This window comes from Hypanus sabinus, chromosome 13, assembly GCF_030144855.1.
Source record: "Hypanus sabinus isolate sHypSab1 chromosome 13, sHypSab1.hap1, whole genome shotgun sequence".
In the NCBI taxonomy this organism is placed as follows: Eukaryota; Metazoa; Chordata; class Chondrichthyes; order Myliobatiformes; family Dasyatidae; genus Hypanus; species Hypanus sabinus.
In genome coordinates this window covers 76,086,599-76,104,020 of record NC_082718.1, presented here as the reverse complement: position 1 = coordinate 76,104,020, position 17,422 = coordinate 76,086,599, and the positions used below count along the sequence as shown (strand labels likewise).

The following is a 17,422-nucleotide window of genomic DNA, read 5'->3' as shown; positions in this document are numbered from 1 at the left end:
AGCTTCTGGCCTTCACATGTGGCTTAGGCTACTAATCGTTTCTACTGACAGAAGAAGGGGCAAAGGCAGGTTACTGGCATCTTAAGACCAGCTGATGCTGGTAGATGCGGCTTATTAGCCATACTTGGCAGCTCATCTAGGAGAAGAAAAATTCTGATCTCAAACCTCCGCTGCCTTGCAGCTATAACCCTTAATGGGGAAGGCTTCAGGAGTAAACCCCCAGGAAAAAATCCAGAGCTGGAGTCCCTAAGGCAGTCCTACTTCGAATTCAATGCTGGCAACTCCTGCAATGTTGCTGGTGCTAAACTGTATAGTTCCTCTGGGTCCATCAGGCGGGTGGAGAGGGGGAGCTTGTTACAGGGGCAACAGCTTGCTCTCCACATTGTACTGCCCAGGCTTGCGTATTTAGACAGCTAGGATGCAACACCCATGGTCGACTCAGAGGTCTCACTCGTGATACACATGACCCTCCAAAGACATCAATACAGTTTTCCATCTGTACCGTAAATCAACGTGGGTCATTGACCCAGGTTTCTGGAGTCAGAGGTCAATTGTATGGCTTTATATGGAGCTCAAGAGCTAAGCCAATTCTCTCTTCCACTGCTTCCAAACCCCACTTCAGACATTTCCTCCTCCTTCTCTGACAGTGTTCATACTTAGTGAGATACCGCTTCGCAGTTGTCAATGTTCTACACTTCAATCAGATGAGAACTGGTTTATTGCTGAGCTGAAATAGAGTGAGCTCGAAGCATGTTTAGCATTGGTGGGCAAATCTGCTTCTATCCTCACTATAAGTCAGGCTACTGTTTACCAATTACAGCTTGGTGCTTAACATCATTATCCTAACAGTACTAATTAACAAGCTCCCATACCTCTCTCTGCAATTGGATTCTTAACTTTGTCATTGGGGGACTACAGTCAGTACAGATTGATAATAGCACCTTCTCCTTACTGACAGTCACCAGAGGCTCACTGCCCTATTCTCTCTACTCATTACTGTGTGGCTAGGCACAGCTTAAAGGCCATCTGTAAATTCACTAATAACACAACTGTTGGCAGAATCTAAGATGGTGATGAAGAGGCTCACAGGACTGAGAAAGACGAGCAGGCTGAGTGGTGTCACCAATATCAAGGAATTGATCGTGGACTTCAGAAACGGAAAGCTGGAGGGAAAACACACACCAGTCCTCATCGAGCAATCAACAGTGGGAAGAGTGAGCAGTTTCAAGTTCCTGGCTGTCGACATCTCTGAGGATCTATCCTGAGCCCAATGTACTGATGCAGTGACAAAGAATGCAAACCGAATGCTATACTTCATAAGGAGTTTGAAGAAATTTCAAAGACTCGAGCAAATTCCTACAGATGTACTGTGGGGAGCATTCTAACTGGTTGCAGCACAGACTGGTAAGGAGGTTTAAATGTACAGGATCAAAAGAGGCTGCAGAAGATTGTGCACTCCGCTACACTCGGCCATCAGGAGAACAACACTGGCAGCATCTATGGAAATGAATAAACAGTCAACGTTTCAGGCTGAAACCCTTCATCAAGACTGCAGTCCTGATGAAGGATCTCGGCCTGAAACATAAACTGTTTATTCGTTTCCATAAATGCTGCTCGACCAGTTCAGATCCAGCAGCATTTTGTAAGTATTGCTTTGGATTTCCAAAATCTCTTGTGTTCATAGGCACACGCCTCCTGACCATTGAAGACATCTTCAAGAAGGTGGCACCCATCAATAACGAGCCTCCCTACCTGGAGCATGCCCTCTTCTCATTACTACCATTGGGGAGATACGGGAGCTTGAAGACCCACATTCAATGTTTTAGGAGCAGCTTCTTCCTCCTAACCATCAGATTTCTGAATGGTTCATGAACGTGACCCTGCTATTTCTCTATCACAATATTTATTTATTGTAATTTATAGAGATTGCTGGTGACATGTACTCAAATTTCACCTTGTATGTCATGGATAATAAACCTGATTCTGATTCTGACCAGATGTTGGCAGATCAGAACTTTGAGTGGTAAAAACAACAACCAAATTAATCAGGTAATTAGAATGCAGTAGAACTTTTACCTATTTTGACAGGAAATCCTGGTGGCAATTGCAAAGTGATAAAGTCCCTGAGTTTTGCAAAGTGCGTGTTGCTCCTTGCCATGAGGTCGATGATTGGAATCACCTGCTCCACAAAGGACAGTGGGTATTCCTCACACAGCCACAGTGTTGCTTTAAATCTGGTTAGACCAAAGAGAAATAAAATGAACCGAAGAGTTTGAAAAGTCCTAGATTTTGCACAAACAAATGACTGAAATTGTACATTAATGTAACAAGATATTTTATGTGCTTTATAGAACTCAGACCCAACAAAAACAACAACAAACAAGGAGATGGAGAAACACAACATGTCAGCAAGGATCTATGGAGGGAAATGAACGTTTGGCTTTTCTAGTTGAATCTCTTCATCTCCCACATCTAGATGAAGAATCTCACCCAATACATTGTCCATTTCTCTCCAGAGATGATGCCCGACCAGCTCAGTTCTTCCAACATCGCTTGTTGCTCCAGATTCCAGCGCCTGCTGTTTCCTGTGTCTCCAACTTATTTGATGAGTTAGATAACATGTCTGATCAAAGAGAGGGCTGTCTTAAGGAAGTTATTCAAAAAGGAGAGTGCTGAAAGTCAGAGATTTAGGGAATTCCTGAGCTCAGAAGAAAACATCATCTCCAGAGGAGGAAAAAGCAGATGAGATTTGGAAGAATACTCAACTTGTGGAGCTGCAGAGACAATCAAGGTCAAGACATAAATTAATATATTTTATTTACAGATGCAGAATGGCAACAGGCCCTTCCAGTCCTTGAGTTATGCCATTCATTTACACCCATGTGGCTAACTAACCTACTAACCCATAAGTAGGTGATGGGATGAAGAGAAGTCTCTAACAAAAAAAGGTGTAAGGTGCTCCTTCCCTCCATTAGTCTGCAGGTCACCCTTGGGTAAGGTGTAGCACCTGCATAGCTCCCCGATCAGATCATATTGAAGCAGGTGGTGGATGGTCAAATGAGCAGCCGGTACAGATCACAAGTTCTGGTTATGTGACCACTGACGCCAGGCAGACAATCTCTGAAGAGTATTGATAATGGCTGGGGTCACCCGTCTTGTAAAGACACTGCCCAGAAGGCAGCAAAGGTGAACCACTTCTGTAGAAAAATTTGCCAAGAACAGTTATGGTTATGGAAAGACCATCATTGCCCACGTCGTACAACACAGCACATAATGAAGGAATGAGCCAATGTCTTTGAGAATGAAAGTTTTAAATCTGAAGCTTTGGTGGCACGGGAGTCATTACCTGGGTGAGGCTGAGCAAGTATTGGTGCAGCTTAGAAAATGGACAGCAAAAATTTTCTCAAGTTTGAGGTGATGGAAAGTAGGAAATATAGCATTGAAATTGTTGAATCTAAATGGAGCAAGAATACGTATTTTCAATAGACGAGCCAAGCCAAGTGGTATCTGAAAGTAGATGGTCTTTGTTGGGAAGGTAGAGAGTGAGAAACGCCCACAAAATGCTGGAGAAACTCAGCAGGTCAGGCAGCATCTATGGAAATGAATAAATAGTTGATGTTTCAGGCCGAGACCCTTCTTCAGAGTGAGAATTTCAGTTTAGGATCAACTAGTCACAGAGTTTGTAAAAAGACTATCAGGCTGAAATATTATCCAGAGTGGAGTAAAGAATTAGTCTAACAAATTCTCTATTGGTTCCTGATGTGGGGACCTAGTATTTTAAAATAATTCATTCTCTTCACTGAGTCTGAAGTTTATAAAGAGAAGTGACCTCATTGAAAATTGCAAAATTCTGAAAGGCTGTTTTGTCTAGCTGGAGAGTTTAAAATAAGGGGGCATGGTATCAATTCAGGAAATCACCCATTAGATCTGCACTCTGTTTTTCATCCATCAACTCATTCAAAATGTATTACCCACCTGCCCACAGCCCTTCCCTGCAACCCCTGCAAGATGGTACAACTTTTCAATAAGCTCTGACATAGTTTGAATATACCTGGATACCATCCAACTACTCGCCCTACAACAGAGTGCCGAGATCAGGAAGTAAACTTAACACTTGCTTAATTGCAGGGACAGAGAAGAGAACAATATCAAAAAAGCGGGAATTCTAATCACAAGAATTTAACTTGAAAGTTAAGGAAACATAACAACAGCATGCGATTGTAGAGAGGGTTTCTTCTTTTTGTTAACTAGCAGGAATGCTAATTTACTGATAACGAGAATGGTATTCCTTTGTAAACCAAATGGGGATTAATGTTCTTTCTTCTGAGTCTGTAAGCTTTTGTTGACGGGCTTTTGGGCAGATCGGCGCGAGGGGGTCGAGAGAGAGGACGCAATGCTCTAAGCTGGGTGAGGATCGGACCCCAAAGGGGGGTCCGAGGCCGGGAGATTCTCCGGGGGGGGGGGAATGAAGCTAGATGTGCTTGGTTGACCACTCGGAGGGTCCTGAGCTGTTTGGAGAGTCGAGGAGTTCGGAGGGTCCTGAGCTGCGAGTCGAGGAGTTCGGAGGGGAGCGAATGGTGGCCAGAAGACTTCAGTAATTGAGCTCCAACGGCTGTGCACGAAGTGGTTTGGACTTTGATAAGTTTGGCGCCTTTTCTTTAATTTTCTCTTCATATATATTGTATCGTTATTAATCACTTAGTTATAGTAACCTTTATAAATTGTACTCATTTAATCGCATATGGTGTACTGTCTGGTTTTGGGCGAGGCGGGGACATCATACAGCATCCACACCAGCTGATTACCCAGTTTGGCGGGGCCGAAGGCTGCTCCCCCTAGACGAAATGAGCTGAGCGAGCCTGAGGCGAGCCAGGGAGTTACACGATGATAATGCAAATCATCAGCTGTGTTCAAATTATATCTGAAAATTTATTCTGTCTAATCTTAGAAACATGTACACAGTGTGCAGGTTCTATCAGAAGTTGAGATCCCAATTAATTCTCTTTAAATAGTAGGGCTGGGGAGGAGCATGATGTAAGGTCTTCTTATTGCTGGCTTCAGGTGATAAGCTGATCTCTTTTCACCATCATTTGTATAATTATACTCGGCATTTGTGTGCAACTCAAACCATGTGCATTCTTTCCAATTGATATTTCTTCCCACTTTTGGCACTCTCACCTGTGCCAGACCAATGTCAACGTGACTTTATTTACCTATCTATCAGTGCCCGCCCTTCTGGCCCAATGAGCCTCACCACCCAGCAACCCACCTATTTAACCCCAGCCTAATCACAGGACAATTTACAATGATCTTTGGACTGTGGGAAGAAACCAGAGCACCCGGAATAAACCCAGGCAGTCATGGAGGGGACAACATACAAACTCCTTACATTTGGCTCCAGAACTGAACTCTGATGCCCCAGCTATAATAGCTTGGCTCCAGCCACATTGTTACCGTGGTGCTCTGGGGTGCTGTACACAGTTCTGTTCACTGCACAATAGGAAAATTACAATTCTGCTAGAGAGAGTGCAGAGGAGATTCACCTGGATGTTGTCTGGACTGGAGTTCAGGGAGAGATCAGACTACAGAGGAAGGGTATTTTGCATAATTTTCACTGATATCCCCCAGCAATCAGTCCTTCTACTAAAAGCCAGGATGAGAAATTACAGGCATCAATGGGAAGCTCCACATTTCCTTCAAAATCATACGGCTATTGTCAATATCTTACTTGCGTAGTTTGACACAGAGCTCCATGGGGCGCCCAATGTCCCGGTCTCCAAGGTCAAAGTCTGGGTTGAAATACTCTTCTGGAGTGATTGACGTGGGGTTGTTGATCGTTGCAGTTTCTGTGACAAGGTGCTACAAAGTAAAAAAGTTAAACAATACAAGGCAACGTTTCACAGGAAAATGTTTAAATACATTAGCTGCAATAGTAAGGCAACTGTGTACACACAAGAAAATATGACCTTTTCTGGGTGGTTTACCTGGAACTTTGATTGGTATTATAAAACTAGCTGTATCATCTTACACGAGGAAATCTGCAGATCCACACTCAGGTTGGAGGAACAACACCTTATATACCGGCTGGTTAGCCGCTAATTTCCGTTAATTTCTCTAATTTCCGTTAATGCCCCTCCTCCCCTTCTTACCCCATCCCTGACATATTTAGTTGTTTGCTTTTTTTTTCTCTCTCTCTGCCCATCACCCTGCCTGTTCTCCATCTCCCTCTGGTGCTCACCCCTCCCACAACTTTCTTTCTCCTGAGGCCTCCCGTCCCATGATCCTTTCCCTTCTCCAGCTCTGTATCACTTTCGCCAATCACCTTTCCAGCTCTTAGCTTCATCCCACCACCTCCGGTCTTCTCCTATCGTTTCGCATTTCCCCCTCCCCCCACTACCTTCAAATCTCTTACTATCTTTCCTTTCAGTTAGTCCTGACAAAGGGTCTCGGTCCGAAATGTTGACAGTACTTCTCCCTATAGATGCTGCCTGGCCTGCTGTGTTCCACCAGCATTTTGTGTGTGTTGTTTGTGTATCATCTTACAGTTATCTACTCAGGACTGAATTATGGAATCATTTTTTCAGAGGTAATGAATTTTTGGACGGGCTGTCAATCACCACATGCTCCTTTTTTAAATTCAATATACAAAGCCAAAGGACATGGGAGCAGAGTTAGGCCAATTAAGCCCAATGTGTCTACTTCACTATTTAATCATGGCTGATTTATTTTCCCTCTCAACCCCATTCTGCAGCATTCTCTCCATAACCTCTCATGCTCTGACTAATCAAGAGCCAATCAACCTCTGCATTAAATATACCCAATGACTTGGCCTCCACAGCTACCTGTGGCAATGAATTCCACAGATTCACCAGCCTCTAGCTAATGAAATTTTGCCACATTTGTTCTAAGGGACAACCTTGCATTCTGAGGCTGTGGCCTCTGCTCCTAGACTCTTCCACTACTAGAAACATTCTCTCTGCACCCACTCTGTCCAGGCCTTTCAATGTTCGATAGATTTCAATGACATCCTCCTCATTCGTCAAACTTGCTCGATTCTTCTAAATTCCAGCAAGTACATCTCATAATCATCCTCATATACCCACCTCGACCCTCTCCAATGACAGCACAATCTTTCTTAGATTTGGGGCCCAAACTGCTCATAATATTCCAAATGTGATCTGACCAATGCCTTATAAGGTCTCAGCATTACACCCCTGTGTTTATATTTAAGCCCAGCAGCAGACAAGTGAAGACATTTCCTTCCCACATGGAATCCTAATATCCATCAAGTAAGGACGAAGATTATGCTTGCCAAACGTTTAAAGGCTACTCTCCTTAAGCTAGGGGGTGGTAAGATGGGAGTCATAAGAAATGGGAAGGAGAAGGTAAATAATATCTCGCTGGTGTTCTGCAGGTTCCTTGAATTGTAGAAATGGACAGAAAGGCTGTAGAGAAACTTACTCCATTCTGTGGGCTGATGTGCTCCTCCACCTTTCCCAGTAGAGACTCAAGAGGATTTTTCTCATCTGTGAAATAAACAAAGGCACAGCAAAGTCAGATTATTTGAGCAGAGCCTTTCAGCATTAAAACTGAAAAATATTAGCTACATTTCTGCAGTTACAATTAAGACACACCACTGACAATAAGGGTTAAATTGGGGTTCACCTTAGGTTTAATGATTGAAGGGTGTTAGATGCTTGACCCAGTTAATAGTTACTCTTCAACCAGTACGACAAAAACATTATTTTGTCCTTGATCACATTGCTATTGTTTCTGTGAGCTTTTTCTGCACAATATGTCTGTCATGCATCCTGGATTATAGGAATAACTACGCATCATAGCTAACCCTGAAGTGCTTTGAGATATCCTGAAAGAATCAGGAGAGCCACTAAAGAAATGGCAGGGTGGAGATGTGTCTACCAAAGGAGGTATAAGGTGCCCCCTCCCTCCGCATACCAGTGTTTCTTCAACATAAATGATGCCAAGTTTTATATCACAAGTGATTTCTACAAAACATTGTGTTGTTCTGGCACAATGTATAACAAATATTGTATTTATAAATACTACATGATGTAAATTAAATCACTTCAGTGATAGGGTGGAGATATATCTCTACCAAAGGAGGTGTAAGGCGCTCCTTCCCTTCGCTAGCCTGCAGGTCACCCTTAGGCAAGGTGTAGCACCTCCTTAGCTCCCCCCCCACCCCCCCCATGATCAGGGTCACATGAAGCCACAGGAGCAGGTGGTGGATGGTCGTATGAGCAGTTGGTGCAAATTACAAGTCCTGGTTATGTGACCACTGACACCAGGCAGACAATCTCTGAAGAGTATTGATAATGGCTGGGGTCACCTGTCTTGTAAAGACACGGCCCAGGAGAAGGCAAAGGCAAAGAACTTCAGTCGAAATATTTGCCAAAAACAATCATGGGTGTGGAAAGACCATGATCACCCAGGTGATATGACATTTCACATAGTAATGATGACTGAAGAAAGACAAGTAGTTGTTTTACGACGAATGTAGCTTGAGTTTGCAAGTCTTCAAATATGGCATGATCTATCTTATCAAGCTGTTTGCCTCATTCAAGATTCAACATTGCTTATTGTCATCCTTCAGTACACAAGTGTAAAGGACAATGAAGTGGTTGTTACTCCAGATCAATCATTTTGTTTTCCTTTGTAATTCAATGTTTAACGCCAGATTTCAAACACTTGACAACTAAACTTGCTCAGTCTGCTTCTCTACAAGTTTGTAAATCCCTAACTGGCATTACTAGTTGTTTTTCTTTATGAATGTCCTCCTCTCTGTAATAAACACCAAGACACTGGTCCTCGTGAACCATGAGAATACCAGACATAGTGATCAGAGTTAATATGTACTGTCATCACTATACCCTGGGATTTGTGTGCCTATTTGAAAAGAAATTGGGAAAATATTTTACTCCTTAAATTTTATCCAAATTCATCAGCCTTTATCTGATCAAACATGTTGCAAAGTGTGTGGGAAGTGGGTATAAATAAGCTGCATGAATACAAATTATATAGAATCATTGAGAAATACAGCACAGAAACAGGCCCTTCGTCACATCTAGTCTTTGAAAAGCCTACTCCCATCATCCTCTGGTCAAGTTATCCCAGAGTACAATGCTCCCATGGTCACCATCTTCTGGATAAACCATATTTCAGTTCTTTTAAGTTTGTTTTTCACCTTGAGTGTGATTCAGGAACTATTGGAGCCTGTGATTTGCAGTTTGGAAAATCATTTGGGTGTTTCATTGCTCTTCAGTCTCAGGGAGGATTCTGGAAGAGAGAGGCAGCGTGCACAAACCTCGTGGCAAGAAGGCTGTGGAATGGGGCGCGAGCTGATATTTGACTCCATTTCGCCAATTAAAGCGACGAGGGAGATTGAAATTTTGAGGCAAATGTGGAAGGTGAGTGCCTGCTGCCTGCTTTTTGATCGCTCTGCTGCCGGAGAGGGGAGACTGCCTATCGATCGCCGGTGGGATCACTCTGCTGCCGGAGAGGGGAGACTGCCTATCGATCGCCGGTGGGATCACTCTGCTGCCGGAGAGGGGAGACTGCCTATCGATCGCCGGTGGGATCACTCTGCTGCCGGAGAGGGGAGACTGCCTATCGATCGCCGGTGGGATCACTCTGCTGCCGGAGAGGGGAGACTGCCTATCGATCGCCGGTGGGATCACTCTGTTACCGGAGAGGGGAGACTGTCTATCGATCGCCGGTGGGATCACTCTGTTGCCGGAGAGGGGAGACTGCCTATCGATCGCCGGTGGGATCACTCTGCTGCCGGAGAGGGGAGACTGTCTATCGATCGCCGGTGGGATCACTCTGTTGCCGGAGAGGGGAGACTGCCTATCGATCGCCGGTGGGATCACTCTGTTACCGGAGAGGGGAGACTGTCTATCGATCGCCGGTGGGATCACTCTGTTGCCGGAGAGGGGAGACTGCCTATCGATCGCCGGTGGGATCACTCTGCTGCCGGAGAGGGGAGACTGTCTATCGATCGCCGGTGGGATCACTCTGTTGCCGGAGAGGGGAGACTGTCTATCGATCGCCGGTGGGATCACTCTGTTGCCGGAGAGGGGAGACTGTCTATCGATCGCCGGTGGGATCACTCTGTTACCGGAGAGGGGAGACTGTCTATCGATCGCCGGTGGGATCACTCTGTTACCGGAGAGGGGAGACTGCCTATCGATCGCCGGTGGGATCACTCTGTTGCCGGAGAGGGGAGACTGTCTATCGATCACTGGTGGGATCACTCTGCTGCCGGAGAGGGGAGACTGTCTATCGATCGCCGGTGGGATCACTCTGCTGCCGGAGAGGGGAGACTGTCTATCGATCGCCGGTGGGATCACTCTGCTGCCGGAGAGGGGAGACTGTCTATCGATCGCCGGTGGGATCACTCTGTTGCCGGAGAGGGGAGACTGTCTATTGATCGCCGGTGGGATCACTCTGCTGCCGGAGAGGGGAGACTGTCTATCGATCGCCGGTGGGATCACTCTGCTGCCGGAGAGGGGAGACTGCCTATCGATCGCTGGTGGGATCACTCTGCTGCCGGAGAGGGGAGACTGTCTATTGATCGCCGGTGGGATCACTCTGTTACCGGAGAGGGGAGACTGTCTATCGATCACTGGTGGGATCACTCTGCTGCCGGAGAGGGGAGACTGTCTATCGATCACTGGTGGGATCACTCTGCTGCCGGAGAGGGGAGACTGCCTATTGATCACTGGTGGGATCACTCTGTTACCGGAGAGGGGAGACTGCCTATCGATCGCCGGTGGGATCACTCTGTTACCGGAGAGGGGAGACTGTCTATCGATCGCCGGTGGGATCACTCTGTTGCCGGAGAGGGGAGACTGCCTATCGATCGCCGGTGGGATCACTCTGTTACCGGAGAGGGGAGACTGCCTATCGATCGCCGGTGGGATCACTCTGTTACCGGAGAGGGGAGACTGTCTATCGATCGCCGGTGGGATCACTCTGTTGCCGGAGAGGGGAGACTGCCTATCGATCGCCGGTGGGATCACTCTGCTGCCGGAGAGGGGAGACTGTCTATCGATCGCCGGTGGGATCACTCTGTTACCGGAGAGGGGAGACTGTCTATCGATCGCCGGTGGGATCACTCTGTTACCGGAGAGGGGAGACTGCCTATCGATCGCCGGTGGGATCACTCTGTTGCCGGAGAGGGGAGACTGTCTATCGATCGCCGGTGGGATCACTCTGTTGCCGGAGAGGGGAGACTGTCTATCGATCGCCGGTGGGATCACTCTGTTACCGGAGAGGGGAGACTGTCTATCGATCGCCGGTGGGATCACTCTGTTGCTGGAGAGGGGAGACTGTCTATCGATCGCCGGTGGGATCACTCTGCTGCCGGAGAGGGGAGACTGTCTATCGATCACTGGTGGGATCACTCTGCTGCCGGAGAGGGGAGACTGTCTATCGATCGCCGGTGGGATCACTCTGCTGCCGGAGAGGGGAGACTGTCTATCGATCGCCGGTGGGATCACTCTGTTACCGGAGAGGGGAGACTGTCTATCGATCGCCGGTGGGATCACTCTGTTGCCAGAGATGGAGACTGCCTATCGATCACTGGTGGGATCACTCTGCTGCCGGAGAGGGGAGACTGTCTATCGATCGCCGGTGGGATCACTCTGTTACCGGAGAGGGGAGACTGTCTATCGATCACTGGTGGGATCACTCTGCTGCCGGAGAGGGGAGACTGTCTATTGATCACTGGTGGGATCACTCTGTTGCCAGAGATGGAGACTGTCTATTGATCGCCGGTGGGATCACTCTGTTGCCGGAGAGGGGAGACTGTCTATTGATCACTGGTGGGATCACTCTGTTGCCAGAGATGGAGACTGTCTATTGATCGCCGGTGGGATCACTCTGTTGCCAGAGAGGGGAGACTGTCTATTGATCGCTGGTGGGATCACTCTGTTACCGGAAAGGGGAGACTGTCTATCGATCGCCGGTGGGATCACTCTGTTACCGGAGAGGGGAGACTGCCTATCGATCGCCGGTGGGATCACTCTGCTGCCGGAGAGGGGAGACTGTCTATCGATCACCGGTGGGATCACTCTGCTGCCGGAGAGGGGAGACTGCCTATCGATCGCCGGTGGGATCACTCTGCTGCCGGAGAGGGGAGACTGCCTATCGATCGCCGGTGGGATCACTCTGTTACCGGAGAGGGGAGACTGTCTATCGATCGCCGGTGGGATCACTCTGTTGCCGGAGAGGGGAGACTGCCTATCGATCGCCGGTGGGATCACTCTGCTGCCGGAGAGGGGAGACTGTCTATCGATCGCCGGTGGGATCACTCTGTTACCGGAGAGGGGAGACTGTCTATCGATCGCCGGTGGGATCACTCTGTTACCGGAGAGGGGAGACTGCCTATCGATCGCCGGTGGGATCACTCTGTTGCCGGAGAGGGGAGACTGTCTATCGATCGCCGGTGGGATCACTCTGTTGCCGGAGAGGGGAGACTGTCTATCGATCGCCGGTGGGATCACTCTGTTACCGGAGAGGGGAGACTGTCTATCGATCGCCGGTGGGATCACTCTGTTGCTGGAGAGGGGAGACTGTCTATCGATCGCCGGTGGGATCACTCTGCTGCCGGAGAGGGGAGACTGTCTATCGATCACTGGTGGGATCACTCTGTTGCTGGAGAGGGGAGACTGTCTATTGATCACTGGTGGGATCACTCTGTTGCCAGAGATGGAGACTGCCTATCGATCACTGGTGGGATCACTCTGCTGCCGGAGAGGGGAGACTGTCTATTGATCACTGGTGGGATCACTCTGTTGCCAGAGATGGAGACTGTCTATTGATCGCCGGTGGGATCACTCTGTTGCCGGAGAGGGGAGACTGTCTATTGATCACTGGTGGGATCACTCTGTTGCCAGAGATGGAGACTGTCTATTGATCGCCGGTGGGATCACTCTGTTGCCAGAGAGGGGAGACTGTCTATTGATCGCTGGTGGGATCACTCTGTTGCCGGAGAGGGGAGACTGTCTATCGATCGCCGGTGGGATCACTCTGTTGCTGGAGAGGGGAGACTGTCTATTGATCACTGGTGGGATCACTCTGTTGCCGGAGAGGGGAGACTGTCTATTGATCACTGGTGGGATCACTCTGCTGCCGGAGAGGGGAGACTGTCTATTGATCACTGGTGGGATCACTCTGTTGCCGGAGAGGGGAGACTGTCTATCGATCACTGGTGGGATCACTCTGTTGCCAGAGATGGAGACTGCCTATCGATCACTGGTGGGATCACTCTGCTGCCGGAGAGGGGAGACTGTCTATTGATCACTGGTGGGATCACTCTGTTGCCAGAGATGGAGACTGTCTATTGATCGCCGGTGGGATCACTCTGTTGCTGGAGAGGGGAGACTGTCTATTGATCACCGGTGGGATCACTCTGCTGCCGGAGAGGGGAGACTGTCTATTGATCACTGGTGGGATCACTCTGTTGCCGGAGAGGGGAGACTGTCTATCGATCACTGGTGGGATCACTCTGTTGCCAGAGATGGAGACTGTCTATTGATCGCCGGTGGGATCACTCTGTTGCTGGAGAGGGGAGACTGTCTATTGATCACCGGTGGGATCACTCTGTTACCGGAGAGGGGAGACTGTCTATCGATCACTGGTGGGATCACTCTGTTACCGGAGAGGGGAGACTGTCTATCGATCGCCGGTGGGATCACTCTGTTACCGGAGAGGGGAGACTGTCTATCGATCACCGGTGGGATCACTCTGTTACCGGAGAGGGGAGACTGTCTATCGATCGCCGGTGGGATCACTCTGCTGCCGGAGAGGGGAGACTGTCTATTGATCGCCGGTGGGATCACTCTGCTGCCGGAGAGGGGAGACTGTCTATCGATCGCCGGTGGGATCACTCTGCTGCCGGAGAGGGGAGACTGTCTATTGATCGCCGGTGGGATCACTCTGTTGCTGGAGAGGGGAGACTGTCTATCGATCGCCGGTGGGATCACTCTGTTACCGGAGAGGGGAGACTGCCTATCGATCGCCGGTGGGATCACTCTGTTGCTGGAGAGGGGAGACTGTCTATCGATCGCCGGTGGGATCACTCTGCTGCCGGAGAGGGGAGACTGTCTATCGATCACTGGTGGGATCACTCTGTTACCGGAGAGGGGAGACTGTCTATCGATCGCCGGTGGGATCACTCTGCTGCCGGAGAGGGGAGACTGCCTATCGATCGCCGGTGGGATCACTCTGCTGCCGGAGAGGGGAGACTGCCTATCGATCGCCGGTGGGATCACTCTGCTGCCGGAGAGGGGAGACTGTCTATTGATCACTGGTGGGATCACTCTGTTGCTGGAGAGGGGAGACTGTCTATTGATCACTGGTGGGATCACTCTGTTGCCGGAGAGGGGAGACTGTCTATTGATCACTGGTGGGATCACTCTGTTGCCGGAGAGGGGAGACTGTCTATCGATCACTGGTGGGATCACTCTGTTGCCGGAGAGGGGAGACTGTCTATCGATCACCGGTGGGATCACTCTGCTGCCAGAGATGGAGACTGCCTATCGATCACTGGTGGGATCACTCTGCTGCCGGAGAGGGGAGACTGTCTATTGATCGCCGGTGGGATCACTCTGTTGCCGGAGAGGGGAGACTGCCTATCGATCGCCGGTGGGATCACTCTGCTGCCGGAGATGGAGACTGCCTATCGATCACTGGTGGGATCACTCTGTTACCGGAGAGGGGAGACTGTCTATCGATCGCCGGTGGGATCACTCTGTTGCTGGAGAGGGGAGACTGTCTATCGATCACTGGTGGGATCACTCTGCTGCCGGAGAGGGGAGACTGTCTATTGATCACTGGTGGGATCACTCTGTTGCTGGAGAGGGGAGACTGTCTATCGATCACTGGTGGGATCACTCTGCTGCCGGAGAGGGGAGACTGTCTATTGATCACTGGTGGGATCACTCTGTTGCTGGAGAGGGGAGACTGTCTATTGATCACTGGTGGGATCACTCTGTTGCTGGAGAGGGGAGACTGTCTATCGATCACTGGTGGGATCACTCTGCTGCCGGAGAGGGGAGACTGTCTATTGATCACTGGTGGGATCACTCTGTTGCTGGAGAGGGGAGACTGTCTATTGATCACTGGTGGGATCACTCTGCTATCGGAGAGGGGAGACTGTCTATTGATCACTGGTGGGATCACTCTGCTGCCGGAGAGGGGAGACTGCCTATTGATCACTGGTGGGATCGCTCTGCTGCCGGAGAGGGGAGAGCTGTGCTGGAGAATGTTACCCAGGTTTGCTGTGTTTTGGATATGGACTTGGACTATGGACCATTTTTTAAAAGTTTTTAACTATTCTACGTTATGTCACTCTATCTTTCTCATTTTTTGTGAGTGGGAGAGGGGGATTTGGGGGTTGATGTGCCTGTTTTGTTTTCGTTTGTTTTTTGTGAGGAGAGAGGGGATTTTGGGGTTGGTGATCAGGCTATAGTTGGCCCTCCTTTCACGCATGCGGAACTCAACCAACCGCAAATCCAGTAACCTGGCAGTGCTCTTCCAGCACTCGTTGTTTGAGCATTGTTTATCTCGCGTCTCGTTTGTTGGCTACTTTGTTCCTGTGAAAAATGGCTCCTGAAAAGCAATTAGGTGGTCAAAGCAATTCCTCAAAGGCTAAGAGGGAACGAAAAGTGCTATCTCTCACCGAGAAAGTAGAAATATTATATCTTTTGAAAAGTGGCATGTCACATTCCGAAGTGGGCCGTGAGGTCGGTAAGAACGAATCGAGCATTCGCACAATAAAGCAGAAAGAAGCTGCAATTCATGGAAGTGTTAGTGCTGCCTCTACAACTGCAAAAATGGTCTCTCTGGTTCGTGAGAAAGTGCTTGCGAAGACTAAGAAAGTATTAAGTGTGTGGCTAGAGGACATGTCACTGAAGCATATCCCTGTCGATGGCCAAACTATTAATGAAAAAGCTCTTAGTCTCTCTGAGCAGTACTGTGACGGGGTTGATGAGAGCGAGAGGAAGGAGTTTAAGGCTAGTAAGGGATGACTGGCTGGCGTTGACTAATGCCGAGGCCGCAGCAGCATTCCCAGCAGAGCTGCAATTCTGATGTCTCAACATTCAACGCTTGAAGATCCTCAGCCCTCAACCTCCAGAGTTCCTGACTTTAGTATCATTGAGCCTCCTCCAAAGCGTCCTTATTCCCTAAACATGACAGAGTAACAACTACTGTACAGTATTACAAGTTTTACTCATTGTTTGATCATTGTTCGCCTCGCATCTCGTTCATTCGCTGCTTGTGTTGTGAGCAAGAGGAACATGTACAGTTTTTTTCTTGTCAATATTCCCTAAAGATTACAGTGTAACAAATATTTACATAGCATTTACATTGTATTAGGTATTATAAGTAATCTAGAGATGATTTGAAGTATACAGGATGACGTGCGTAGGTTATATGCAAATACTATGCCATTTTATACAAGGGGCTTGAGCATCTGCGTTTTTTGGTATCCGCGGGAGGTCCTGGAACCAATCCCTCGCAGATAAGGAGGGTTTGGTCTCGTGGCTATCTGGGGAAGAAGAATTTCAGAGTTGTATACATTGATAATAAATGAACCTTTGAACCTGCACCTGGACCATAGCCCTCCATACCCTTCCCATCCAAACCTCTTAGACTCCATGTGTTAAACAGTCTTTTTATTTCACACCTCAGGTTTCGAACACTTTGTTTTACCTTTATATTTGGCCTTTTCATCTTCAGTGAGGTGCTCAGTCCTGCTCCTGGTCACCACGTTAACGTTGTTCACGGTGAAAACCTAGAAACAAAAAGGCAGCAAAGCTTCGAATCTTCTGTTACCTCCTGAGGACAGAGATTCCCAAAGTGCAAACCATTTTAGATGGGAGATACACCCTTAAACCATGACTGCCAAGTCTTTTTAACCATGTTACACATAATTCTAGGAGAGTGGTTCTCACCCTGGGGTCCACTGACCCCTCAGTTAATTGTTGAGGCCCATGGCATAAAACGGGTTGGGAACCCCTGATCTAGGTAAACTACCAATACATTTATCCCTACCTCTCATTTCTCTGAACCTCATTCCCATCAGAAAAAAGTTAATTATGCAGAGGCAATTGTCCTCATAGAGGGAGCAGAGGTACAGAGAAGGAGCAATTTCAAGTTCCTGGGTGTCAATATCTCTGAGGATCTAACCTGGTCCCAGCATATCAATGCAGCTGTAAAGAGGCAAGACAGTGGCTATATTTCATCAGGAGTTTGAGGAGATATGGTTTGTCACCTAAGACGCTGCAGCATTTCTACAGATATCCCGCGGAGAGCATTTTGTCCGGCATGGAAGGGGCTATCCAGGACATCTTCAAAGAACAATGCCTCAAAAGGACCCCCATCACGCAGGCCA

General features: G+C 48.3%; 1 protein-coding gene across 1 annotated transcript in view; it reads right to left on the bottom strand.

Moving 5' to 3' along the window:
• Nucleotides 1-17,422, bottom strand: part of ankrd13a (ankyrin repeat domain 13A) — a 63,846-nt gene that overhangs the window by 6,141 nt on the left and 40,283 nt on the right. Inside the window, exons 8-11 of the mRNA XM_059987920.1 lie at nucleotides 16,741-16,822; nucleotides 7,462-7,526; nucleotides 5,729-5,859; nucleotides 2,077-2,234 (exon numbers count right to left, since the gene is read on the bottom strand). Of these exons, the coding sequence (XP_059843903.1) occupies nucleotides 2,077-2,234; nucleotides 5,729-5,859; nucleotides 7,462-7,526; nucleotides 16,741-16,822 (436 nt within the window). The remainder of the gene's footprint in view (nucleotides 1-2,076; nucleotides 2,235-5,728; nucleotides 5,860-7,461; nucleotides 7,527-16,740; nucleotides 16,823-17,422) is intronic.